The sequence below is a fragment of the Exophiala xenobiotica genome, assembly GCF_000835505.1.
Source record: "Exophiala xenobiotica strain CBS 118157 unplaced genomic scaffold supercont1.2, whole genome shotgun sequence".
Taxonomy (NCBI): Eukaryota; Fungi; Ascomycota; class Eurotiomycetes; order Chaetothyriales; family Herpotrichiellaceae; genus Exophiala; species Exophiala xenobiotica.
Genome location: NW_013562493.1, coordinates 180097 through 203872, shown reverse-complemented (window position 1 = coordinate 203872; position 23776 = coordinate 180097). Strand labels below are relative to the sequence as shown.

The 23776-nt window shown below is 52.1% G+C and overlaps 9 protein-coding genes across 9 annotated transcripts; 4 read left to right on the top strand and 5 right to left on the bottom strand.

Moving 5' to 3' along the window:
- Positions 1-112: 112 nt before the first annotated feature.
- Positions 113-2798, top strand: PV05_02251 (uncharacterized protein). Its single transcript, XM_013462815.1, has one exon. It carries the CDS (start codon positions 884-886, stop codon positions 2015-2017), a length of 1134 nt encoding a protein of 377 aa, XP_013318269.1. The 5' UTR covers positions 113-883; the 3' UTR covers positions 2018-2798.
- A 353-nt stretch (positions 2799-3151) lies between these two features.
- PV05_02250 (uncharacterized protein) lies at positions 3152-7400 on the bottom strand. The gene is made up of 6 exons (XM_013462814.1): positions 6431-7400; positions 6051-6321; positions 5490-5994; positions 4533-5358; positions 4204-4316; positions 3152-4121 (listed from the first exon to the last, which is right to left on the bottom strand). Exons 1-6 carry the CDS (start codon positions 6840-6842, stop codon positions 3612-3614), a joined length of 2637 nt encoding a protein of 878 aa, XP_013318268.1. The 5' UTR covers positions 6843-7400; the 3' UTR covers positions 3152-3611.
- A 434-nt stretch (positions 7401-7834) lies between these two features.
- Positions 7835-10330, top strand: PV05_02249 (uncharacterized protein). Its single transcript, XM_013462813.1, has 2 exons — positions 7835-9114; positions 9181-10330. Exons 1-2 carry the CDS (start codon positions 9054-9056, stop codon positions 10260-10262), a joined length of 1143 nt encoding a protein of 380 aa, XP_013318267.1. The 5' UTR covers positions 7835-9053; the 3' UTR covers positions 10263-10330.
- PV05_02248 (uncharacterized protein) lies at positions 10264-11662 on the bottom strand. Its single transcript, XM_013462812.1, has 2 exons — positions 11349-11662; positions 10264-11238 (listed from the first exon to the last, which is right to left on the bottom strand). The coding sequence occupies exons 1-2, from the start codon at positions 11529-11531 to the stop codon at positions 10447-10449; spliced, it is 975 nt and encodes a 324-aa protein (XP_013318266.1). The 5' UTR covers positions 11532-11662; the 3' UTR covers positions 10264-10446.
- A 616-nt stretch (positions 11663-12278) lies between these two features.
- Positions 12279-13712, bottom strand: PV05_02247 (uncharacterized protein). Its single transcript, XM_013462811.1, has 2 exons — positions 12993-13712; positions 12279-12717 (listed from the first exon to the last, which is right to left on the bottom strand). The coding sequence occupies exons 1-2, from the start codon at positions 13581-13583 to the stop codon at positions 12418-12420; spliced, it is 891 nt and encodes a 296-aa protein (XP_013318265.1). The 5' UTR covers positions 13584-13712; the 3' UTR covers positions 12279-12417.
- A 141-nt stretch (positions 13713-13853) lies between these two features.
- PV05_02246 (uncharacterized protein) lies at positions 13854-14975 on the bottom strand. The gene has a single exon (XM_013462810.1). It carries the CDS (start codon positions 14623-14625, stop codon positions 13903-13905), a length of 723 nt encoding a protein of 240 aa, XP_013318264.1. The 5' UTR covers positions 14626-14975; the 3' UTR covers positions 13854-13902.
- A 200-nt stretch (positions 14976-15175) lies between these two features.
- Positions 15176-16974, top strand: PV05_02245 (uncharacterized protein). Its single transcript, XM_013462809.1, has one exon. It carries the CDS (start codon positions 15591-15593, stop codon positions 16245-16247), a length of 657 nt encoding a protein of 218 aa, XP_013318263.1. The 5' UTR covers positions 15176-15590; the 3' UTR covers positions 16248-16974.
- A 515-nt stretch (positions 16975-17489) lies between these two features.
- Positions 17490-19766, bottom strand: PV05_02244 (uncharacterized protein; the record flags this gene model as incomplete). The annotated part of the gene is made up of 3 exons (XM_013462808.1): positions 17490-18467; positions 18528-18711; positions 18766-19766. 3 exons carry the CDS (start codon positions 19764-19766, stop codon positions 17508-17510), a joined length of 2145 nt encoding a protein of 714 aa, XP_013318262.1. The 3' UTR covers positions 17490-17507.
- Positions 19767-21546: 1780 nt separating this feature from the next.
- Positions 21547-23739, top strand: PV05_02243 (uncharacterized protein; the record flags this gene model as incomplete). Its single annotated transcript, XM_013462807.1, has 1 exon — positions 21547-23739. The coding sequence occupies one exon, from the start codon at positions 21547-21549 to the stop codon at positions 23737-23739; it is 2193 nt and encodes a 730-aa protein (XP_013318261.1).
- Positions 23740-23776: the final 37 nt, after the last annotated feature.

Below are 23776 nucleotides of genomic sequence, written 5' to 3'. Positions count from 1 at the left end.
TACTGTACGGAGTGATGAGGAAGTGAATACTCCATAGTTACACTCCAGCCGCGATGTGTCTGCAGATTGTTCCCTTGGTTTGCTAAGTACCTTACTTTTGGTAAGTAGGTATTGTGTACTAGTACTCCGTATCAGCCGCATCATCACTTTATTGAATCCTTGTCTCTGATCCATCCGATCCTTGCTTGAATCCTGTCACCCTCATCTCCTGGTAACCGTAAGAGGCTCACTAGGCCTAGAAAAGCGCCTGGAAATCCGGGACGATACCTACTTGGGTCGTTGCCCTTCCATTCTACGAGTACAAGCCTGCTCTCCTGCAAGGCTGCTTCGTCTCCTCCACTGCCTCTTCCACGCCTACTTATCCGCTCACCTCCCGCTCGGACTTGGTTGACGCCCTGTCTAATCGTCATTGGCCCACCACTGCCATCTTTTCCTGAAGCTTTCATTTATACTTAGCAAATGTCCGCCCCCGGATCCTGAAGTGAGGAGGGGTTAGTGATCATACGAGACGAGACAACTCGACAAGACGCTACATCATCTCGCTACCATCTGCGGCGCACACTGCTTCAACTCCGATCCTGCTCTCCTCAGTCCAGCCTAACTTGATATTTCTCACACCGCTGCTGCCGGACGTCCTTCTCTCTGCCTCTCTTCCTCAACATACTAGTATTTCCCAGATTCACGAAGCGGAAAAGGCTTCAACGACGATCAATCTCTGCGTCGGATCTACGGCTAGTAGCCAATGATACGCAGTGAGCACTGACTCGCAGCTGGGAATCCGAATCCCCACCACTGACACTGACGGGAACTCAAACAAAGGCCTTCAGCCCTCTGTGCGCCTTCCAGCTTCAGCTTTCCCGTTATCTCTGCACACAACAACTCAATGAGCGTTCTGACAGTGTCTGGGATAACTACTATCCCAGATCCTACTCTCTCCTACGATTACCCACGCTCTCATCCTCCTAATTCCACCTTACCTCCTCATCCCGCCCATTCGCCGCCTCCGGGCTCTTCCACCCGACCGGATCGAAAGTCATACACTTTGACGACAAATCCTCAGCTGGCAACTGCGCCTGGGATTAGCAACCATAAACACTCTCGGACCATCTCCTCCACCACCATTCCTGCCGCGACTCTGCGAAATCCCTCCTCTTCTCCTGCCACGCACCCGACCTCGGGTCACTCCCGCTTTCCGTCCTCTTCTCACTCTCGCCAATCCTCTACCTCTACTTCACAAAACATGAATATGCACAGACACAGCACAACAGCATCAGCCAACAGCATACCTCGACGATCTACTTCAGGACGCTCGACCTCCACCGACAGCCCCACCTCATATGTGACATTGATGCGAAAACAAAAAGCTACAGTTTGGTGCGACCGATCACAAAACATCGATCCCAGATTAGCAGCCGCACACAAGGCTGCCAAACAAAGAGCTGCACTCGAGGTCCAAGCCGTGAACAACTCGGGACGAACCAGCACTCTAAGCTCCGGTGGAGTTGTGGGCAAAATCAGACACGGTGGTGTGCCCAAAGCCCCGGGCTATGTTCCGGCCAACCTGAATGGGGCCTCAGTACCCCTGCGGCTCAGTGCCAACGAAATGCTGGGTGATGAGGAAGAGGGCCAGAGTCTAGGCGACAATAGCATGAGGCATGCTCGAACAGGAAGTGGCAGAAGCAGCACAAACAGTGCCAAATACCGAAGCGGATATCCCAGACCCGACCAAGGTCGCTTCAGCACTACGAGCACACCTCCGAGTGGCGAGGCCTCACCCAGTCGAGGTATACCTGAAGATTCAGAATTAGGGACACCGGCACGAAAGAGCCACGACAACGACGATGAAGACTCCTTTGGTGAATTAAAAGACCTCTCCGGACCAAGTTCCGTACAGAGAGCTCTGGACCACGCAAAGCAGGCTGAAGATCTACGGCGGCGAGGCAGTGTGGATGAACGGACAATGAGCATGGGTGCTGGTGTTCGGTTGTTTGTGGCAAATCCCGACATTGAGGACTAATGAGGGTTAATCTGGGATGAAATGTTTTCTTGGAACAAGCGATAATCTAATGGCAATACGAGATTCAATGGCGCAGAGCAACGATGAAGGACATGAGGACGCTGTGCGTGGAGCGCCAGGTTCGAGCCTCGAAACATGCAGTGAATGTTACAGCTATGAGAACAAGATTGCTCGACGTCAATACAGTTGACCGCCTAAGGGCAGGGCTCACACGGATACCCAGGTCGAATCTTTCGAACGGTTCAAACGCCATCTTTCAGGAAAGGAATGGCTTTGACATCAGAACTGGAAAATGCGTGCTTTGCACAATGTATGGGGAATAGGCGAGCATGACGCAGTTGCAGTTGCTCAAGGGTCGATCATCTGGAGAAGCAACAGATCAGGGCGAAACCCTGGTCAAGAAGGAATACGAAAACGAGATTACCAGGCGACGATCATGAGGCTCGCTTAGGTCTTGCGTGCTTGGCTGTGCTGTGTACGCAACTGTCGATAGCTCGGGATGCTCGGCCTCTTGGACCGACGATACATGCCTACTATGGGTACATGTATGATCTGTTGCCCTTGACGCAGTAATCAAAGGCACAGCCAGCTATTTAAGTTCTTTCCCAGTATCCTTTTGTTTGAAGCCACGGCCGGAATAGTAAAGCGCATCTCGCAGAGGGATACCCTACTACCTTAGTAACTACCTTAGATACCTGGTATGGTACACGGTGCATGTAGGTTCGAATCCTACGGAGTACCATCGTACGCATGCCGAGTCTCAACAATTGGCAAACTTGACTGCAATGTTGGCCTTAGTGAGCCTCACCAGCCTTGGCTACACCCCACGCTCTGGGTGACGCTCAGGATATGTTCTTCCAGCAAGCCAGCCATCCGTCCCCGGCCGTGATATCCGTGTATTTGATGGGCGGAAAATCAGGGCATGATGGGGCCTAGTGGCCTTGGTCCGGCACATCAGCGCACATCAGCCAGATTTGAGGCGACCACGTCCAAGCGTGCTTGGAGTACCGTATGTCGTGCGTAGTACCAGTTACAAATACTTGCACCTCGTTGACCGCCACTCTGAAGGACCTTATTGACCGCCATTCTTGCCCCCTGTCGATAAAGTACCGAGCATCCTTCCGGTACTTGTAGGTTATGCGCGCGCTCTGGACAAGTAGACGGCACAAGCAGCCGCACGTGTCCTGTTTGAATACTCGACTACGACTACTAGAGATTTGTGAAGAATTTCGGCAGCCGAGCTGCCTACAAAAGCACTAGAAGCTACCCCAGACACTACAGGAAGCTTAGTACTCCGTCGTTGAGTCGCCCGGCCTGATACCGCGAGTCCTTCTTGAGGTGACCAACCAGGTAAACTAGTCAAGAATCCTACTCGTACGATAGCTGGTTTAGCTGCAGGCTTTTGTTTGTCGTCGCTCGTCAGCGTTCATGAATCACGCACGTACATCCTCTTGTGTCGAACTACAGGACGTATCCTTGGGGCAAAAGGTCAAGATCTTCATCAATACGGAGTACTCGTATTAGTCTCCTCTATCGTAGTGGATCAAGAGAGACCAAGTACTCGTAGCGGGCACTCTTCGCTTATGCAGCTCGCTCAAAAACTAAACAGTCCGCTCCTCCTCTTCCCAATGGGATAAACGACCAACGCGCTCAAGTACAATCCAACGCTAATCCCAATGGCAATCTGCACCATCCCGTACCCGACGTTGAATATCGTCCCGGAATATACTGTAGTGGAGCTGTCCTGTGCTTGCTGGAAACCTGCCGTGCCGTTGTTGATGACGCTGATCCCCGTGGCATTGTGTGTGATTTGATTTGCGCTCGTGATTCCGGCTACGAGACTCCCGCTCGCCGCAAGGCCCGAGGGCACCTGGACGAAGATGGCGGGCAACATGGCTGCAGCGGCGAGGCCGCGGAAAAATCGGCTGTACAAGTTCGCCATGCATCCGATCACGAAGGCGCCGATGGCATTGGCGACTTGGATGTTGTTTGACAGGTGTTGAGACACCCAGAAGTTCGCTTGATAACCCGCCATGGCAATAAGAGTCATGACGGGCACTTGGCGCCATTTCGCTTGGTTGATGATCGCTAAGCAGACAGCAAACTGTGAAAGCGTCAGTATGGATCCAGGAAGACCGAGTATTTCATGACGGCCAGGACGTCGAAATATGCAAGGTCGGACTTACTATGGGCACCCATATGAACTTGACATAGATCAGCTTGTAGCTGGGCACGCTCGTATCCCACCAGTCAGGCGTGTCGCAAGTCACGGAGCTTTGAGCGCCCTCATACATGACTCCTGCATAGTGTGTTAACAACCAGACAAGAAAAGAGGAATAGAGCGGGCGGTTGTCAAGAAATGACACGGCCTGACTAAGGAGGTTGCCGTCTCACGAGTCCCATCTCGCGATTCCGCGCCATCAAACTTGTGGTGGCAAGAAATGAAACTCGTGGCAAGCGTCCTCATATCAGGATGGGCCAGATCCCATGTTGGCAGGCTCGGAATACAACTTACCCATTAATACTGTCCCGATCAAAATTCCGAACCCAAGAAACAATGAGTAGATGATTGCGTAAACCATTCTCACAGAACCGGCAACGAGGTTCTTGCTTTGCAACTCCAGAGCTGCACAGAGTACCGTGTATCCAGGCAGGATCAATGCAATACTGCTCTGGGCGATTGCGGAAAAGCAGAAAACAGGGTGGCCGTTGTGATAAATCGAGCCTAGACCCCGAGCGGCGAAAGATATGATGACGGTGGCCAGCACCTCGAAGACGTGTGAGAACTGTGATGAACGGGTTACCACGACAAGCTGTAAGAAGCCCAATGTGCAACCAAGGATAAAACTTGGCCCAAAGTCGACAGGCCGGGCAGAGAAAGCAAACGGTCCAACTGAGATGGCGGCAATGCCGAACGCCAGAATCTGGAAAATCGTCCTGATTCGTTTAGGACTCCTCAAAATGTCTTCGAGCTCGTCGAGGCCCTCTTGCGCAGTCAATTTCCCATGAATCACACATTTGTACACCTCGAAGACGTCCTTGAATTTTCCGAGATCGACGTTCTGCGTTTCTCGGACCAAGGTGACCTCGGTGCTCATAGTAACTCTGTCGTTGATCGAGACCAGCATGGACCCTGGCAGATACAGGAAGTCGCCGTCGATGCCCAAGGCTCGTGCCGAAGTTTTCATGTACTCTTCGAGACGATGAGAAGGGGCGCCCACGGCCATCAAACATCGAGCAAGTTTCTTGAGGTACTTGCGGCAGGCAATGATCTCGGCTACGTCGTGGATGACGCGTTCTTCTTCGGCTCGTAGTATCTGTTCGGATTTATGGTTGAAGTGCTGCTGTTCGTCAGTTATATGCTTCGGCAGAATAGCGACTGTTGCAACAGAAAAGGCATCGTCTGATAGGAGCATTTCTTATCACACAGAGTCCAGCCCTTCTTGGAAAGCACAGGATGAAGATAACTTACATTTCCTGGGTGTTTGATCATGTCCACAGCAGTGGCTATCATGCTGCTGGATGATTTTGAACGGGGTAGGTGTGGCCGTTGCGGCCGTGGGACGTGAGCGCTAGTCCCTGGGACTGCAGGTGCTGCTGAGGCTGCGGATGCAGATGCTACCAGGGTGGCCATTGATGTCATGGAATGATTCGCAGATTTGTCGTACCACTTGGGTCTTTTAGAGGGAGTCAATCTGCCTGAAGGAGTCGCCCCGCCCGAAGACGCGCGGGAGGAGTCATACGTATCCGAATTTGCTCGAGAATGGTCAGGGAGGCTATCTCTTGGGCCATTCCTGCCATCCTCGTGTGAGAAGATGTCGTCCTGGTATTTCGGATGAGTGACACCACCACGTTGCAGGTCAGCAAGCTTGGAAGAAAGAATGGCGCCGAAGACGCCGGGACGATAGTCATCGGGAGGCGGGACGTAATCCACGTCGTGCAAATTTTTATCAACGGCCGGCGTTTCTGTGCCTGACCTATGCATATGTTAGGGAGAGGTCCTAGCAAGTGACAATGCAATTCTGGTATTCACCTTGGTTGAGCCTGCCATCTCGAGTCATGATGGCCGTGGGTGTGGCCGTTGGTCAATGTCCTAAGAAGACGTCTTGCTTCTGCGACATTTTCATCATCGCGCTTGAGGGGTTTGGGTTTCTCGATATCGGAATCGTCATCATCGGTCGTCGTGTCGTGTATCGTATATGGCCTTTTGTCCTTATCAAGGGTGGCCATTGGGATGTCGTCAATGTTAACAAGCCAGTCGCGCAGTGGCTTAGTCGGCGGAGAAGTGTTGGGTGATGCATAACCTGGTCATAGCGTCGTTAGAACGGGTTTCTCAGAAGTTGCTGATTTGTTGACTCGGAGAACTATTGAAAGCTATTCCTGGCCCAGAATGAACAAGTGATCATATCATACCTTGTTGATTTCCCATCAGAGGAGTGTTCGACCCGGAGTTCGACTTGCCAGCGCCGACATGTGAGTTGCTCAATCTTTGGGCTAGTCGGCTGGCACGGCTCTGTGCCAGAGCAGCAGCAGCATTTGTCCGTCCTACATAATCTGAAGGGGGTGGGCTGATGGGATTGTCGGCGACATCTTCTGACTCTGCAAGTCGTATCTCGGGGATACTCCTCCTGCGACGGTTCTCTAGCTGTGCGGCATCGTCCTCCTCCCCATGAGCATCTGTCATAAATTTGACTTTGTGAAAAGCTTTCTGTGCATTCTTCCCGCGGAGACTGTGTGATCGGCTTGGATTAGAACTGGTATTGTTGCTGCTGCTCTCGGATTCGGGCGCGAGATGGTGTCCGTCGGCCATATGGTCGCGGTTCATGTGAGGATTCCAGCAATCACATCGACTTCGGGACCGGGGAAAATGAGATTCGACGAAGGACACGGAGTAGTTGCAGTGAGGATTCGGAATCACGCCCTCAACAGGTAAGGAGTGCTTGCTAGGAGGTTGAAAGAAGGTTTGGGGGCGACGAGGAGAGGTGAAGATTCAAAAAGCCACAAAAGAGTCATAAGAGCACGGAACTTCTGGAATATGGAGTGAGCTCATATCAAATGAATGGCGTGCTCCCTGTCGATAAAGACCTAGCTTTTTGCATGATTTGCACGTGGTGGAGGCAAGCAACACCCCAAAGTGTCAAGTAGATTGGCACGGACAGCTGGCAAGAGACTAGATTCGAAGATTCTGATATCTGCCTTTGCATGTGCGCGGCGACAGGGAAAAGTGGACCAGAAGGCGATAACAAGGAAGAGACAAGGCATAGGGAATTCATCCTGGGAAAAGGCTCCAGCAGGATAAGGCTGACACATCATGGAGATGTTTCAATATCGCCATCATGATTGCTAAGGAGCAGATTTTTTTTCCATTGGGAAGTGGCGTGCGTGGTGTTGGTGAAAAAGTAAGATTAAAGGGAGCATCCAGGGAGTCAGCATCGACTGTGGCCTTTACGCGTCAGAGTTGGGATGAATCCGTGTCTTTGTTCGGTGTGATGGGTCCGAGCAGTGCAGTAGTTGCTCCATAGATCCATAGTTCTAATAATATTGTTGGAAGGAGGCGCCCGTGCGAGAGAAAGATGGAAACGTTGCAACGACAAAACTGCGGTGATTTTAAAGGGTGGAAAATGCGCAGGCGACGCTATTCCCCTTCTGGTCTTCCGGCCTCGCCGAACAATCCACTCGAAAGGTCCCGTGTTATTTCGATTGGCTGGAGCAGACTCGGATGTTCCTGGCCCACATCATCCACCATTTGATAAGGATTTATTTCCTCACACCCACCTCAGATGCACATGAATTTCTTCACAGTACGGAGAACTTATAAGAATATTACCTAGGTACATATACCTTATGCAACTGGTACCACAGTCGTCGTGCTCAGGCGATTGGTGCTACTCGAACGGACAGAGCACCACCGAGCACCACCTGTTAAGTGCCGTCAGCAGTGCATTGGGTTCTGCCAACACTGCGCAAGGCTGTGGGCCAGCATAGGCCCCAGTTGGATGGCTGAGCTTCATTTACCTCTCTCCGAGCATGCCATCATGTCTCACATTCGTGGTCCTCCAGGCTATGTATCTCATGCTCACGACATCTATTCGTGGCTTCAAGACATCACGAGTCCTCCTTCCACGCATCATCCACTTCCAACGGAAGCATCTTCTGATATTACCGTATACGATAGCATCTGACGTGCAGTTCTCTTTGTAACATGCAGGTTACTGACATGTGGATCTAGACCTTGTGCATCCACCTACCCGTCATCAATAGAAATACACAACAGAAAAGCCACACTCGGCTTGGTTTCCAGGTGTACTTTATAATTCCGTCGTGGAACCGTGATTCTGCAACAACTACATCATATACCGCGTTTGACGCGCCGGTATCCTCGATCGGCGTTCGTCATCGAGCCTCGCGATCGCCCTCACTTCTGCTGGCTGATTTAGCGGACATCTTCCAGAAAGCTTCGAGATGCTCCATGCTTTTCCTTGCCAAGTCTTCTCATTGTTTGGGTCGTAAACCAACCTTCAGGATGATTCAGGACACCGACGTCACCTTGGTCTCAAAGTTAGAAGAGAAAGGGATCTCACGGAGATACTGGCCGAGGCAACAGCCTGAGGAGCGACGTTGGTCATGGCGAAAGGTGGCGGCAGTATCTTCCGGTTTGAGGGGACGAAGCTGTTTCGTGACAAATGGCGAGAGCGAGAAACCCTTGGCCAAACTACCTAGGGGAGAAGTTATACCTTGGAAAGGTGATTGTCAAAGAAGAGGTTTGAGAACACATCGATAGAGGAGCTGGAGAAGGATAGCCGGCTAAACTTCGCCGTATCTCGCTGTATCTTCTCCGCACATTGTTGCCATTGACCTCGGCCCGTTCGGTTTGCTGCTGTCGATTGAATGCCGCTTGCATCGGCGCAGCCAGCATCTCGAGCTTCAAGCCGACTCTATTTGGGAAGTTATGTAGTTCACATCTTATTGCTGATGCCTCTGGTGTCTAATCCTGAAGAACCTGAAGTCTAGCCCACCTCGACAAACCAGTGCAAGCATGGCTCCCAAACCCCCATTGTCGGGACTCCGCGTCCTCGAACTCGGCGGTCTTGCTCCCGGTATATTCTGCTCCCTGCCGAAGTTGATCAATCCAGTGCACACCTTGCTAATCACTGTTCCTGTAGGCCCGTTCTGCGGCCTCCTTCTCGCCGACTGGGGTGCCTCTGTCCTCCGCATCGACCGCCCGGGCCCTCCCAGCAGCGACCTGCTCACCTCACACAAAGCCTCCATCGCCCTCGACCTCAAGAACCCTGCCTCGCGCGAGCTCTTCCTCTCCCTGATCCCTACGACCGACGTGCTCATCGACCCTTTCCGCCCAGGCGTTCTGGAGAAGCTCGGCCTCGATCCACAGACTGTCCTGCTCAAGAAGAACCCACGCCTCATCGTCGTCCGACTGACGGGCTTCCGCCGAGATGGTAAATACTCCGCCATGGCGGGCCACGATATCAACTACGTTGCCGTGTCCGGGGTGCTGAGTATGCTCGGCGCACGCAACGCTCCACCCTCCCCGCCGGGCAACATCCTTGCGGATTTTGCGGGCGGCGGGCACGCTGCGTTCACGGGCGTGTTGCTGGCACTGATCCATCGCAGTACAAGCGGCAAAGGACAAGTCGTTGAAGCCAACATGGTTGACGGGGTGAGTTATCTGGGCACATTCCCGCGATTGTTGACAAAGGAGCCCATGTGGAATGCGGAGCGGGGGACGAATACACTTGATGGCGGCGCACCATATTACGGATGCTACGAGTGCAAAGATGATGGGAAGTACTTGTCCGTTGGGGCCCTAGAGCGACAATTCTACGCGGAACTGCTGAAAGGGTTGGGGTTTAAAGCGCATGAGGTGGTGCCTGGTGGGCTGGACAGGGAGGACAAGCGGTCGTGGCCGTACATGCGAGAGGTGTTTACAAGGAGGTTCAAGGAGAAGACGAGGAAGGAGTGGGAACGTATTTTCGACGGGACGGATGCATGTGTCGCACCGGTATTGGAGCACGGCGAGATGGAACAGGCCGGCTACGACCATAGGCCCATTGTTGGCTTGACCGAGAGTCCTGGAAGGCCACCCGAGTTGCGGTGGAAGGGCAAGGCTCTGAAGCCGGGAGAAGGCGCCGGGGAAGCGCTCAAGGAGTGGGTGGGCTGGAGTATGGGTCGAGATTACGATGTGAGCGATCAGGGCGTGTTTGTGAAGAAGGACAAGAGTAAGTTGTAGGCTCGTTCATTAGACGATATTTAATTCTATTATGTGCAACCCGTGAGGCACGGCGGGCCCCTTTATTATTCCAGGTCGACTCTCATGTATCTCTCGAATGTCTCTATGTGGCTTTTGATGGGATCTCGCTCAATCGACTTGTTCCGCAAATGGATCCTCATTGACCATTTCCAAATCCAACCTTTCACCAGTATCCATTGACACCGCCATAGCCCGCCGCCTCCGGTAGGTCATCTGCGTTCAGCAAGCCAACCCCTGCTTCGATGAGCGTCGACCAGACCGCGTTTCTGGTCGCAATCGGCCAGGCAGGAGTGTCCCAGTATCGGCCCAGGATTCCCTTCTCATTGGCCACGGCAAGGTGCTGACTCAATGTAGCGATCTGAGTATCATTGAACGTGGTCCCGTTGATCGTGCCGAAGTACTTGCTGAACTGTGTTGATGCAACAGGACTTACAAACGCTGTAATGTTGGACTGAGTCGTGCTCAGCAACGCGAGGTTGGCATCGAAGAAGTAATCCCGGTTTTGGATGGGCTGGACCTGGTTCAACGGCGTGTTCCCCGTCCCGATCACCGTCACTGGACCCGGGGTGATGCCCGTGCCGTTGAATGTGGTCAAGTAACCTGCATCACGGAGCGGTTGAAGCTGGGAGACCACGACGGGCCAAGTCGTTGGACCATCGGTCTTGAGGTCCACGAACAGGAAGAGCGTGGTGCCCGACGAAGTGTCATAAACGCCGTTCTTGGTTGCTTTGCTGACGAACTGCGTGGTTGGATTTTCGCGATGCAGGGTATCCAGGATCGGCTGGATGTACAGACTGTCGAACGTTCGCGCCGGAGTGAGGGCGGATTGTTCGTGCCCGACGTATAAGGTGTCGTTGTACAGCCAGACATCGGCTTCGACTGAAACGCAGCCTACAGACAAGGCCGTGTAGAATGGGATGTCCCTCCAGTAATCGTTGTGTGAGTGAATCGGTTTCTGAGATATGGACGTAGTGGTTAGACAAGTTAAAACAAGGGGTCGACAGATGGCATGGAAGACGATGTAGAGGTTTGGGTCCTCGGTCTTGAACCTTCAAGAGTACTAACAGGAATTATTCCCCTCGTCAAATCGGTAGGATAGGTGTATGCATCGCTGTTATGAGTGTTTGAAAGGATGTTTTGCAGCGTCGTCGAAATGTCCAGGCCTTCCGCAGTAGCCGATGATGGCAACGGCATCCCGGTGGCCCTGAAAGCCAGAGAAATGGCAGCAGCAACGAATGAAGAGATCATGGTGGCTCAATGTGGGACGGGCGACGAAGACTGGTAAAACTCTAGGTTGTCGAGGAAGGGTATAAGCTGCTATGTATATGATAGCAGCTTATACCCTTGTTTGAGCTGCTATGATGTGCTCTTTCTTAGGCGAGCCACGTTTTCAATTGGAGACGTTCCACGGGTGATGAGCGAACCTTTTCCCGCTCCTTCGTCCATTCATCGTCTCTGGGTTCCTGCATAACTCATGTTTCATGTCCAATTACATCTTTTCATATCATGCACGTGCCTTCAAGGCGACAGCTCTCTTCTGAATCCTCCGCCTGACCTACATCAACTCCCAAAGCAAGCGACAATCGACAGGGTCGTTAAAGTTAGTGGGGCGTTGAAAGCTAGTAACACCATCACCGTATCCCATCCGGTTCGCAGCAGTTGAGATTCGTCCCCTACGAATCTGCGCTTCACGGATGTCTTGCCCGTATGTTTGTACGTTCGCTTCGAGCTCCTTGCCGGAGTTCCCGTGCTTGCCTGATACATTTTGAGCGCTGGAATTGTTATACTGTGATCAAGGGTTCGTTACTCCCAATGCTGGCAACCTTTGCGTCCTCACCTCCAAGAATAGCATCGGATATTAACGACTAGGAGGGAGGGAGGGAGGATCATGAGCGTCCTCCAACGCTCATCAGGCATGCACGCTACCGACGCCGAGACGCCGGCTTGTCACCGTCTTGGAACGGATGCTTACACAGTCACGGTGATTTTGTGAAAGGTTGAAGTCGTTGATCTAACTTAAACTGCGCCCTCAAGTGTCCGCTTGTGATGCAAGATGATGGTACGTTACACCGCTCCGCTAATTCTGCTGTAAAGAAAAACTAGGTCTTATGAGCTCTCGCTGTGTTCAACACCCTCAGCCATCATCCTCCCTCTTCCTCTTCTCACCACCGTCAGCCTTCTTGCCAAACATTGTCTCGAGCTTCCGCTGCCCTTTCTCGGCTCCCTTTTCGACTTTGACCTTCTCGCCCGCCAGCACGGGCGGCAGACCTTGTACTCGTCGCTTCGCATCTTCCAACAAATCAACCTCGCGCTCTCGCTGGACTTTGACTGTCGGGACAGACCACGAGTTCGAGTTGACGTTCTTGTGTGCAAGCTTGTACTTTGAACCCGTGAGGTGAGTGGTGTATGTGTTGGCGTCGATTTTCTTAACGTGCTATCGTTCAGTCAGTCGGGTTCTGCTCAGCCAGGCGGGTGACTTCATGGTGTCGACAGTATTGTCGTTAAAAATTGGTTGAGAATCCTTCCTGAGAGTGCTCTGAACATGACAATCGCGATGGCAGTAGCCAAATGTGTTTCTCATGAATGCATCGAAACGGCCGGCCGGTCGTGAATATGCAGAGCAAGATGTAAGGCGTCGGTCGAATACTGACGCCGGAGAAGCGTTTATCGGATATCGAGCACATGGCTGGAAAATGAAATTTTACTTACTTGATGTGCAACAATCAGCCAATGATACTCAGTCCCAACAGGCGCGCCACTGCCTCTCGGCGCATTGCGTGCACGTCGCTTTGTCGTCTCATAGTCGATCTTCCACAGGTCCGGCTCGAGTTTGGTCTCCTTCCACGCGCCTTGATCGTAGTTCCACGTGTGCGAGCCACCGATCGCCATGCCCGAGTAGACCTGCCCATGGAAGGACTTTAGGGCGTTGAAACCGCCGCGAACGCCGACCGCAGAGGCCCCTTTGGTCGCAGATGTGGATTTGGGAGCTTCTTCTTCATCGAGCAGCGCCGGGTCAGCATCTGCAGGGTCGATATCATCAAAGGTTGGGGCGTCGCTAGCGTTGCTGATATTGTCGGCTTCAGCATTCGCTTCATCAGCTTCCGGATGGGAAGCTATATGCTCATGTGTTCCAGTCTCCGAGGCTTCAGGTCGAACAGTCTCTTGTTTCGCTTCGTTCGTAGTAGTGCTGTCGTCAAGATGATGTTTAGGCAATGATTTCTCATCTGGAGGTGGAGCTGGTTCGGCTGGTGCCGCAGCTGCACCTGAAGATGTCTTTCTCCGCTTGCTCGTCCGTGGCATTTTCACGTCTGCTGTGTAGGACTCGAAAAATGATGGTTGAACGAGCGTGAAGAGAGAGATTGAGATTCAAGTCGGGTATCAGGAGAGCATTGCTTCAGCCTCGTGGCCCCAATGGGAATGACGTCAGAATGAACCCCATGATCAATTAGCACCATATGGATGGAAGCGAAGCCTCGTCTGTCGAGGGATGAGCACGAAGGCCCGAAAGCCTCCAAGAAAGCGAGGGAAATGTCATTCAATGATAGTCTCCCATTGTGCAGCAAATACTCGGGGTACTTTGTGGATCTGTCGAATGGTCGTTCCGTAGGAAGACGAATGTTTATATTGCTTTTTCTCTCTTGCCCCAGCGCTTAATGACGAACGGCTGACCAGAAACCGATGAGTAATCTAATTGACCACCATTGATGGGGAGTTTGGTAGGATCTGTCACGACCAGTCGAGCCACATCGTCACTGTCAGTCCACCGCACCTCAAATGCATGCGGTCCTCGAGTCGCAAGTCTGGGATTGAAACCGTCACATGAAGGACTGGACTCAAGGCACTTGAACAGCGACGTGATGCCCACACCATGCGTCGCGATCACGACTGTACGGTCTTGTTGCCCGACCTGGGGAGCTTCTATACCAATAATCTGTGCAAAGACTCTCTTCAATCGCCTCACAAAATCTTCAAAGAGCTCTACTCCAGGCTGTCCATCGGCGTCCCTAGGGTTTCTCATGTCCACCAGGTCGTACGAGCCTCCCTCAAGTGAGCCGAGTGCTTGTCCCTTGAGAGCTGCGTCTGGATATTTCTTTACTTGTGGTCGATCCGACACAATCGGCTCGATAGTCTGAACAATCCTGATCAGAGGTGAATAGTAGATAGCGTCGATTTGTTGGGTTCGCAGCTTTTCGGCTAGGACCTGTGCTTCTCCCAGTCCTTTGTCTGTCAGGCTGGTATCTCGATGTCCCTGAAGGATGCGGTCAATGTTGTCCTGGGTTTCGCCATGTCGAACGAAGAGGATGTGGAGCTGGCCAGCACTTGTCCTGCTTGACTCAGACATGATATTAAGCAGAGCTGTGATATACAATCTTGTTGCAAGCTCAGCAAGCACTACGGCGTTATCAACAAACAGCAAGTGTACCTCGGAAGCCGTAGCCACACCCCGCAATTTCTCTCCACCGACGCCTATTATCGGGCTCGCGAGTCACCCAACCAGGGCGGGAAACAACGCTTCTCCTGGTCACAGATTGCCAAAGCTGAAGAGGTGACTTGCGGCCTTCCAAATTGTCCCTCAGTACCTTATACTTCAACCATGCATAGCTTTTCGAACACAACTTTCAAAGGTTACTCGGGCGATGGTCAGCGGCAGTGGCAGCTACCAAGGAGTCAGTGGACAGCCTGTTGGTTGTTTTACTCTGGGGACTCTGGCACGCCAACAAATAAGGGACCTTTATCCCGAGGAGAAAATCCGAAGCCGACCGTGGCTGATGCGATACCAGAACGGTTTAGCGTATCTTGGCCTACTCATTTGGGCTTGGGTCATGACGTCTTACGCCATCTTTTTGTTGATGAGGCCATGATGGGCCCCTGGAGAAGTCACCAGAAGCCTTTGATCTGCCTCGCATCACCAATCGACAAACATTGACTCGGCTTCGCTTGCGTCGATCTCCCTGCTTTGCCGCCCGATTGAGTGCTGTCTAGGTGCTGTCTAACCTGAAATTCAAGACACCATTGGAACGCCAGCCAACCAGAATTCGCCTAGCTCCGTGGCCCCTTCTCAGCCTCGCCTGTCTGTCTGGAAGTGGTGACGCACCCTTGCACCATCACCTTCCTACAATTGTGCTCCGGTACGGGAATTCCAGACCATTCGCTCCATGTCATCACGTATGCTACTCGTATATATTCTTTCACCAATCCTTCGAACCTGACCTCGATTTCTCATCCTCACTCACATCTCACCTTTCGTCAAATCCCCGTCCACTCAAATTCCATTCTTCAACTCGCCACCTACGATCACCCGTCACCATGCAGCTCACCAACCTCATCGTCCTCCTCGCAGCTGTCCCTGCTCTAGGTCAAAACTTGGGCTCTGGTGCCGCATCTGGTGCCTCTTCAGTCCTCTCCTCTGCCATCTCCGGAGCTGGATCTGCCACTTCGACTGACAGCGCCGTCAGCTCCTCCGCCTCGAGCGCAGGCGCCTCAGCTGCTTCGTCCGCGTCCAGCTCCATTGCCTCGATCACCTCCGCAGCTTCCAACTCCGCCGCCGCCGCGTCTGCCTCAGCCCAGTCCGTTCAAGAATCTGTTGCAAAGAGCTTCAGTTCCGCAGAGTCCGCCTTCTCAGCCAGCCTTTCCAGTCTCAGCTCCGCTGCTGCCAACAACGCCACTGGTGCCGCATCCTCCCTCGCCTCCTTGACCTCGGCTGCCAGCTCGATCCTGGGTAGCATCACTAGCGACGCTGCAGGTGCTCTCAGCAGTGCTACAAGCAGAGCTGGTTCCGCAGCCTCTTCTGCTTCTTCGGTGATTGCCTCCGCTACCAGTGGTGCTTCAAGTGCTACCAATTCTGCTGCCTCAAGTGCATCTTCTGCTGCTGCTTCGGGAGCTGGTAACGTGGCTGCCGCTCTGCCAACCGGATTGACTGGAGTTGCTGGTGCTGCTCTGTTGGGTCTTGCTGCTCTGTTGTAAGAGGTGGATGGTTTGGGTCACAATCATCACCAAATTTGTACAGCAGAAAACGTTGTCTCCTACCAAAGGCGCACGGAATGGGAGTCTTAGTGCATAGCAGGGTCATGCGAATGTGTGTCGCTATTAAATCAAAGCATTGATATTTGTACCCAATATTGTCCCTTTTCTTTGTCATTAGCTCCTGGCCAAACGCTCTCTGATGTATGATCTAACACGGTTTCTCAATCATCCAACACGATTGTCTGCATTCACCACCTCTATAAGTGAAAAATCATCGATCCGAACTCACAGAATGTGGAGTCTAGGAACCACATGGATACCTTTGTTCTACTTTAGTAGAGGAAGTCTTGCAATCGTTGGAATGCTCTAGGATGTAATGGATTGAGATAATGACCGGGTTGCGTTGGAATCAATGGACTGTAAGTGGATCATAATCTAGAGGCGAGCTGTGTGCAGAAAAGTGAAATGCTCCAAGTCTTAATTTCAATAGAGTATAACTGACCTCCACAGTTCTTTGTCGTCACCTGTGGGCGGACAGTCACACCGCTCCCGCTCTATATCACCAGCAACGAGAAGACCCATGTCGGAGGAAAGTCCCCGACTGATCTCGCGACTCGACCGCATAAGAGTGATATGACGGCATTTTCTCCGATACTGCAATGCCAATGTCGACGGGGAGTCCTCGCATCAAGACTCCGTCGTCATGATGGTATGACCTCGTGGGTGGTTGTCCGAGAAGATAGTCCAGCTTGGCTGAAGAGTATGGACGAGTTCAGTTTGCATATCAGCTGCAGCGCCATCTGAGTGTATAGATGTTAGATGAGACCGGTCATAGCTTGGTTCAATGAGTTCAGTGACCCAGGCAGGCGCCAATCCAAGGAGGCCATATATCTTGTCCCGGGGATCTGTTGCATTGTTTTCGCGACACTTTGCAAGCAGCTGGATGAAATCGAACTGAGCGCTCACATGAACTGGGCCTTTGGTAGAGGCGAATGAGGTATCCGATTGGATCTAGTCCCCGGGAAATTGTGGCCACGAGGTCGGCAAGGCCTTCCTCTGACCCGAGATCGACCAACGCGCGGAGCATGCCGTTGTTTCGAGGATTTTGCAGGACGTCCCTGACCCTAACGGTCAGCAAGGATAATTCGTCGCGCGTCTTCAAGAAAGGCTGGTACATGAGTTGAGTCATTTACCTCCCCTCTTATATTGGAGCTATTATTCTCTCGAGGAATCCTTAACGTCCTTAAGATGGCAAAAATACTAATATTGCGCCTCGGGATCCCAGATCTCATACCTCCTTGGCATCACCTCCGCGTCCGACATAGAACTCTCGGAATCCAAAGTCGATAGGGAGGCAAACCAATCGTGTTTGTTGCGTCTTCGACTGCGCCCTCGTCTAGACCCCGATCTGCTGGAATGCCAGGAGGAAACACTGTAGACCTTGTGCAGCCCAGGAGGGCTGGCTGGCTGCAAGCGATGAAACGGTTCAGTGAGGTCTACTCCGGCAACAACCAGTCGCGCCGCTACCGGCGTCGGGTGAAATGAAGCAGCACTGCGCAGCCGACCATGCTCAGCTAGCCAACGTAAGTTGGACGCAGAGCTGTGCCTGGAAAAGCCGCCACCCTCGACGCTTTCGGAATCATCGATGAACCAAAGCTCTGGGCAGCTCCGGCTTCGATGCCCATATCGTTGGTCCCAAAATCTAGCGATGTTTCCTTTCGGCGTAGGGTATTCCCAGTAACCTGTTGGGACCAATGGATCTTCGGCGTCCTCTCTCTTTGCGAGGTCGGTGCTTTCATCAACGAGGGACTGGTTGCAGCTCCATCGTCCGTACTTGCGGATTTCATATCTTCCTCCACCGAGCGGATACTCCACCTCAATCTGGCGATCTAGGAACTTATGGGTACCGCCGTTGGCATCTTCGACCAAGACGTCCGTGGCATCAATGTACCAAGGTTTGTAGGCTCGAATCGCCTTCGACCTTTTGGCTTGTTCAACTTCCTCTTCTGACCGAGGAACGTAACGAGGCACCTTGGGCAGCTGGTCGATAGCGGAAATACTGTGTCGAGCAGAGCGGGAAGCGTTTTCATAGAAAGGATCTGCCTTCAGCTTCAGCCCTCGCTTCACTGCTGGGTAATTCCACCAAGCCTCGTCTTTCTTCAAGGGGATATGTTTTGGGTTATGCCAATGATCTCTGAATCTCAGATAAGATCGTCGTTGCTTTAAGAGACATTAGCATTTCAAAGGAAACTGAAAGGTATGTCTGAAATTGGAGCTTACCTTGAGGTAGTTCAACCACAAACCCCAAATGGCTTCGGCCATGCTAAGAATACCTGTCAAGAAAGGTATAAGTTGGCCGGTAGATTGAATGGTGTAGACGTCGGAGACATTGTTCCAGATTAATGTCAACTCAATACCAACAACTGCCCAGACCAGATACAAGATATTAAGTGCTTGCGGGTACCTTTTCGGCCAACCTTAGCGAAAAGCTACCAAAGAGTTCTGGAGGACGTCTTACAAATTCTTCAGAAACTGGAACGTCCTATGGACTGATTTCCCGCAAGCCTTGAGGAATGTTAGGGAGGCTCTGTTGCGTTCCAGCCGCGGCCAGATCTTTGACTTCCGGAGCGGAAGGTAGAGGAACACCATGGCCGCCCTCAACATGAGAGACTCTGCAAGGGCATTCCCAATCTCAGGATAGCCTCGCTTCTCAAAGAAGTTTGGCTTGATATGACCTTCCTTCGGTTCTTTGGCCATACCTTTCTTCCGAGAAATCTGTCGAAATGCTCGGCCAAATAGATTTGGTAGAGCCTTACAAAGCAATGCAACTACGGCGTTAGTTTGGTCGTCATTGAACGCCGCCCAGAGTCGCCAGTTAAGGAGAACGGACCATGCGAACCTTCCTTGTCGACGGACTCTGATCATTGCGATTATGGCCAGGCCAGCAAGTATGGCAATTCCGATGAGGAACTGAATGATGTGATGGATCAGTAGCAACGCGCTGAAGGTCAATTCAACGTTGCGGTAGAATTCAGAGGAGAGTGGGATTTTGGTGAAGAGGAACCCATAGGTGCGACAAGCGGAATCTCGTGCGCCAACATTCGCTTCGCTCGCCCAATACCAGATGCTGAAACAGATAATGCCCACAGTCAGGGCCCTTCGGAGGTTTCGAGATGCTATAGAGCCAAGTTCGTCTTTGCGATTCACGAACGTGCTTTCCTCTTCTCGACGCCGCACCCTTGTTCCATTTACGGTCAAAACCGTGAGAAGAAACCCATATAATACACGCAGCAATACGAGGTATTCTGCTTGCTTGAGTGAACTGTCGGCCGTTAACTTGAGCGTTGCAATGCAGACGGCGATGAGAAATATTGTGTTAGTGACAAGCAAAGTGGGAACCTCTTCGGGGTAGCAGTTGTTCGCGATTAGAGAAGAAACCCATTGAAGATAGATTCCAGTCCTGATACCCAATCCGTAGAGGTCGGAATTACCTGGTACGTAGCAAGTGTCGTTAGCCATTGCAAACTTGCGGCCTCAAGATGGACGGAGTCTGAGGAGGCAATGGGCATATTATAATCCTCCGGTGCGAGTAAACGCCGCAGGAGCCGTGTGCTGGCTATGCGGCTGAGCAGAGAATACGGGATTGCCCTCAGTGGGCTGCATGGGAAGCTGGCAGTCAATGCAGATTTGGGGCTGTGTGCTCGGTACGGATTGCCCTACGGTGAAAAGTAGAGTGGTGAGGCTGAAATTCAATAGATGCCCTTTTGAGAATCACTGCTGTGTAGTGTAGTTAATGTTGGCCACCGGATAGGAAGGCTTAAACGCCAACGTGGCATTTCCGACACGACTTCAGGGCACCTGTCCACATACTACCGAGAAACACTGCAGTGACCTGTGATCTGCGCGCCGGGAGTGGCATGTTTATTCATGTCAATTCAGAGCAGTGGTGAGGTAGAGGCTGAGCCCGCCGTGACGCGGGGTCTTTGGTCGAACGCGGTCGCCACTGACTTGGCATGCATATCAACGAAAGTGCCTCTAATTCGGTCGGGTCTTAGGCGTCTCGGCGGCCGATCGCCTTAAAAGCTATACACCTACGAGTTACAGGTAATAAATAGAATGGGACGTAGACCAATTTACTTGGCATACGGAGTACAGTACTGGTTCCAATCCTGTCCCAACTATGGCCTTCCCTACAACGAGGAGAATCGTGACAGGTATGCCTTTCCATCACACGCTTTCAACTGTCAGTGATGGAGATACATCCAGGTCATGATGACAACGGCAAAGCGATGATAGCCTCAGATACTGTCCTCACTCCCGCTAATCCACTTGACCCTCCGGGGTCGTCCGCCGCCGAAGGGTATAATTCCGGGATTTACAAACCTGTACAAGACTGACGGCATCCCTGCGAAGGCCCAGACACCTTTCGTTGACGTCCACGGGAAGAAAAACGGGCTCGTCGATCAATCAGGCGTGTTCTGCCGGATTGTGGATTTCCCAGTCACAGGCGATACCCCAGATGATGTGAATATTATGCACCGTACACAGAGTGTGGATTTTGGAGTGGTGCTGAAAGGTAGTATCAAGCTCCTTCTGGATGATGGTGTCGAGACTGTCATGGAGGAGGGCGACGTTTGTGTGCAAAGAGCAACGATTCACGTAGGTTCCCTGAATTACCCTCATCTGCTACGAGAGAATATACTGATCACGGGGCACGATAGGCATGGAAGAACATCAGCAACGAGAACTGTCGAATGTTGTTTGTCCTCGTGCCGTCGGAGCCTGTGGTGAATGAGAGTACGGGAGAGGTTCTCCAGAGTACGCCTACGACGCATTTAGAAGAGTAACGAGGCTTTCTTAGAGAGTGAGCTTATGTTCCTTGATTGCGAGGGCGCGGGCATGAAGGGAGAAGTCTTGCTGCGCTGAATGTTGAATCAACTCTGCCCGCCAGTCTTCCGACTACATCAATAGTTCTCATCTCCATCGGAACGGCCATCATTCTCTGCCTTGTCACGCTGAGCTTGTTCACTGCTTCTCCTCTAGGTGACCGTTGATCATCAGGAACTGAGATCTTCAAGCCTAGGACACCTCCTATGTTGCAGATGAGGGAGGGCCTACACGTGACCGACGGACCGCCAAGCCTGACACGGGCCGAGATTCCCACTCGTTTCCCAATTTTCTTCGTCTTACAATCCACCCTCGTACTCCCGTACAACCTACTATCAACGCTGGCCGTACATCAGTTGGCCGTTCGATTGCCCATTAGTAGTACGAGGGGGTATGGGACAACCTCGCAACCATGCCGAAAGAACGCCAAACATGCACCGAGTGCTCTATGCGACGACAAAAATGTGACCGCAACAGTCCCTGTGGTCGCTGCGTCAAGCGAGGAGATGCGCACAAATGTACCCGCGAATGGCCTGAAGGGGGCTACGATCCCAAGATCCATCGTATCTACCCTCGAACATCAACAGGTCAGGCAGAGTCTAGTCCGGCCACCACAGAAAACACGAGCCCTGCGACCACCACCCAGAATGTGCCAGAGACTTCAGTCCACCCTTCCATGAGAAATCCAGCCTCGGTCAACTCACCCTCCAGTCCTGACATCCGACGGCCACCCAATCCCAGCAACTTGGGCGCCCCTCCTTCGAACGGTCCCATCTCAGATCCCGACAATGCAGCCACAGTGCTAGAATTCCTCACCTGGGGTCGATCCAAATTCTCTGATTATGATCTCAAAGCTCTCGAACTCCTCAAAGAGCCTCATAATGCTGGACCCGCTGCTTTACCCAAGGACACTGGCCCCGACTGGGATGTCTCCAACGGCTTGGGGGGCACAGGGGCCGCTCAGGTCTCGTTCCTGCAACTATTACTTCCAAGTCGTCGGCAAGTTTTTCAACTGGTCGAGTACCACATAAACTCGATTCTGTGGTATCATGCTTGCTTGCATGGACCAACCCTTTACAACGAGCTGAACGAGGTTTATCAGGGTCCCAGTGGATTACAAGTCAGGAACATGGACCTCAGGTGGACTGCGCTGCTCTTTTCGGTCATGGCCGCTAGCATGACCTGTGCCAGTGACCAACTGGCCTCATCCTGGGGGTTCAAGAAGACTGAACGAGCAAAATTAACTAGACAGTGGTACAAGGCTACAGTGACATGCCTCAATCTTGCAGATTATATGTGGCGACATCACGTTTACTCAGTCCAAGCCATCGCAGTACTGACCATGTCAGCACACGTTCTTGGCTTCAGCAACACTCAAAGCACGCTGTTAGGCGCTGCCCTCAAAATCGCCCAGGGCTTAGGTTTGCAGAGACTTGGCCCTGAGGATGAGAGCAACCATCCTACTGGGGCCTCCATTGTGACGACGCCCATGCAAAAAGACAAAGCCATCAAACGCGAGACGGGCAGAAGAGTGTGGGCACAGCTCTGCATGCAAGACTGGTTCTCCATTCCGTTCTCCGAGATGTATTCAATCCAGAAACTTCATTTTACCTCACTTAGACCTCAGCATCTCGATGAGAACACAATGCAACCCCTGCCAGAGGATGTCCCTAGTATCACAAGCTTTCAGAATAGCCTTGTCGATATGGCATCTCTGATGCCTCAAATTCACGACGCTATCATCTCATCGAACACACTATACACCAAATATGAGCAAGTGATCGAGTACGATACAAAAATGAGGGCGCTGGCTACTGATGGTCTTCCTCGATATTTCTCGGTGAGAGAAGCAATATCACCAGAGTGGCCCGCATTCATTCCGTGGGCACGGCGAGGCCTAACCATTTGCTTTGCTCACAAGATCATCATGATCCATCGAGCTTTTCTGGGTCGCAGTTTCACCGAACAAGCGTTCGATTTCACCCGCCGTACATGCATGGCAGCAGCAAAGACTATTCTGAAAGAGGCAAGGCAGGCATACGACGAAGAAGGGCCGATGCTATGGATTGATCAAGCCTTCATGGTTGCTGCTGGAATTACGCTGGCTTTGGATATATTCCATCGCAAAGCCGATGAACCCGAATACGAAGAACATCGAAAACTCGTTGACAACACCATCAGCATGCTGGGAAAGTTTGAAAACAGCATGATCGCATTGAGAGGAATCCGACTCCTGTCGTCCCTACTGGCAGAACAGGCGCGGCTTACGGCAGACCAGACATTGGAGAACTATCGAAAACGTTCGAGTGATTCTGTGGGTGATCGGCTACAACCGAAGAAGCAGAAATTCAATGTCCCCAAGTTCGTCGAGTCATTCGTCGGCAACGACTCGTTTACGCACTCATTGCGTACAGCCAACCGAGGTCTGGAACCGTCAATGGATCTGTTCGAACCTGAATCGCGTACGCAGTCACGTACTCCAGCACCAGTGGATCCTGTATTCACATCTGATCTCGGGTACGAAACGTTCGAACAGCTCTTCCCGCCTCATACTGGCATCAGCAACAACTTCCTGTTTGAGGACCTTCTGAACTTTGACATATGAGAAATGGTTGTATCTAGAACACCCAGTCCGCAAGGCT

Coding starts and splice junctions, on each gene's coding strand:
- PV05_02251 (XM_013462815.1), top strand. CDS start 884: ATGAGCGTTCTGACAGTGTCTGGGATAACTACTATCCCAGATCCTACT.
- PV05_02250 (XM_013462814.1), bottom strand. CDS start 6,842: ATGAACCGCGACCATATGGCCGACGGACACCATCTCGCGCCCGAATCC. Junction 5,995..6,050: donor AGATGGCAGGCTCAACCAAG/GTGAATACCAGA, acceptor ACATATGCATAG/GTCAGGCACAGAAACGCCGG. Junction 5,359..5,489: donor TGATCAAACACCCAGGAAAT/GTAAGTTATCTT, acceptor GACGAACAGCAG/CACTTCAACCATAAATCCGA.
- PV05_02249 (XM_013462813.1), top strand. CDS start 9,054: ATGGCTCCCAAACCCCCATTGTCGGGACTCCGCGTCCTCGAACTCGGC. Junction 9,115..9,180: donor ACTCGGCGGTCTTGCTCCCG/GTATATTCTGCT, acceptor CTGTTCCTGTAG/GCCCGTTCTGCGGCCTCCTT.
- PV05_02248 (XM_013462812.1), bottom strand. CDS start 11,531: ATGATCTCTTCATTCGTTGCTGCTGCCATTTCTCTGGCTTTCAGGGCC. Junction 11,239..11,348: donor TGACGAGGGGAATAATTCCT/GTTAGTACTCTT, acceptor TCCATATCTCAG/AAACCGATTCACTCACACAA.
- PV05_02247 (XM_013462811.1), bottom strand. CDS start 13,583: ATGCCACGGACGAGCAAGCGGAGAAAGACATCTTCAGGTGCAGCTGCG. Junction 12,718..12,992: donor GGCTGATTGTTGCACATCAA/GTAAGTAAAATT, acceptor ACTGAACGATAG/CACGTTAAGAAAATCGACGC.
- PV05_02246 (XM_013462810.1), bottom strand. CDS start 14,625: ATGTCTGAGTCAAGCAGGACAAGTGCTGGCCAGCTCCACATCCTCTTC.
- PV05_02245 (XM_013462809.1), top strand. CDS start 15,591: ATGCAGCTCACCAACCTCATCGTCCTCCTCGCAGCTGTCCCTGCTCTA.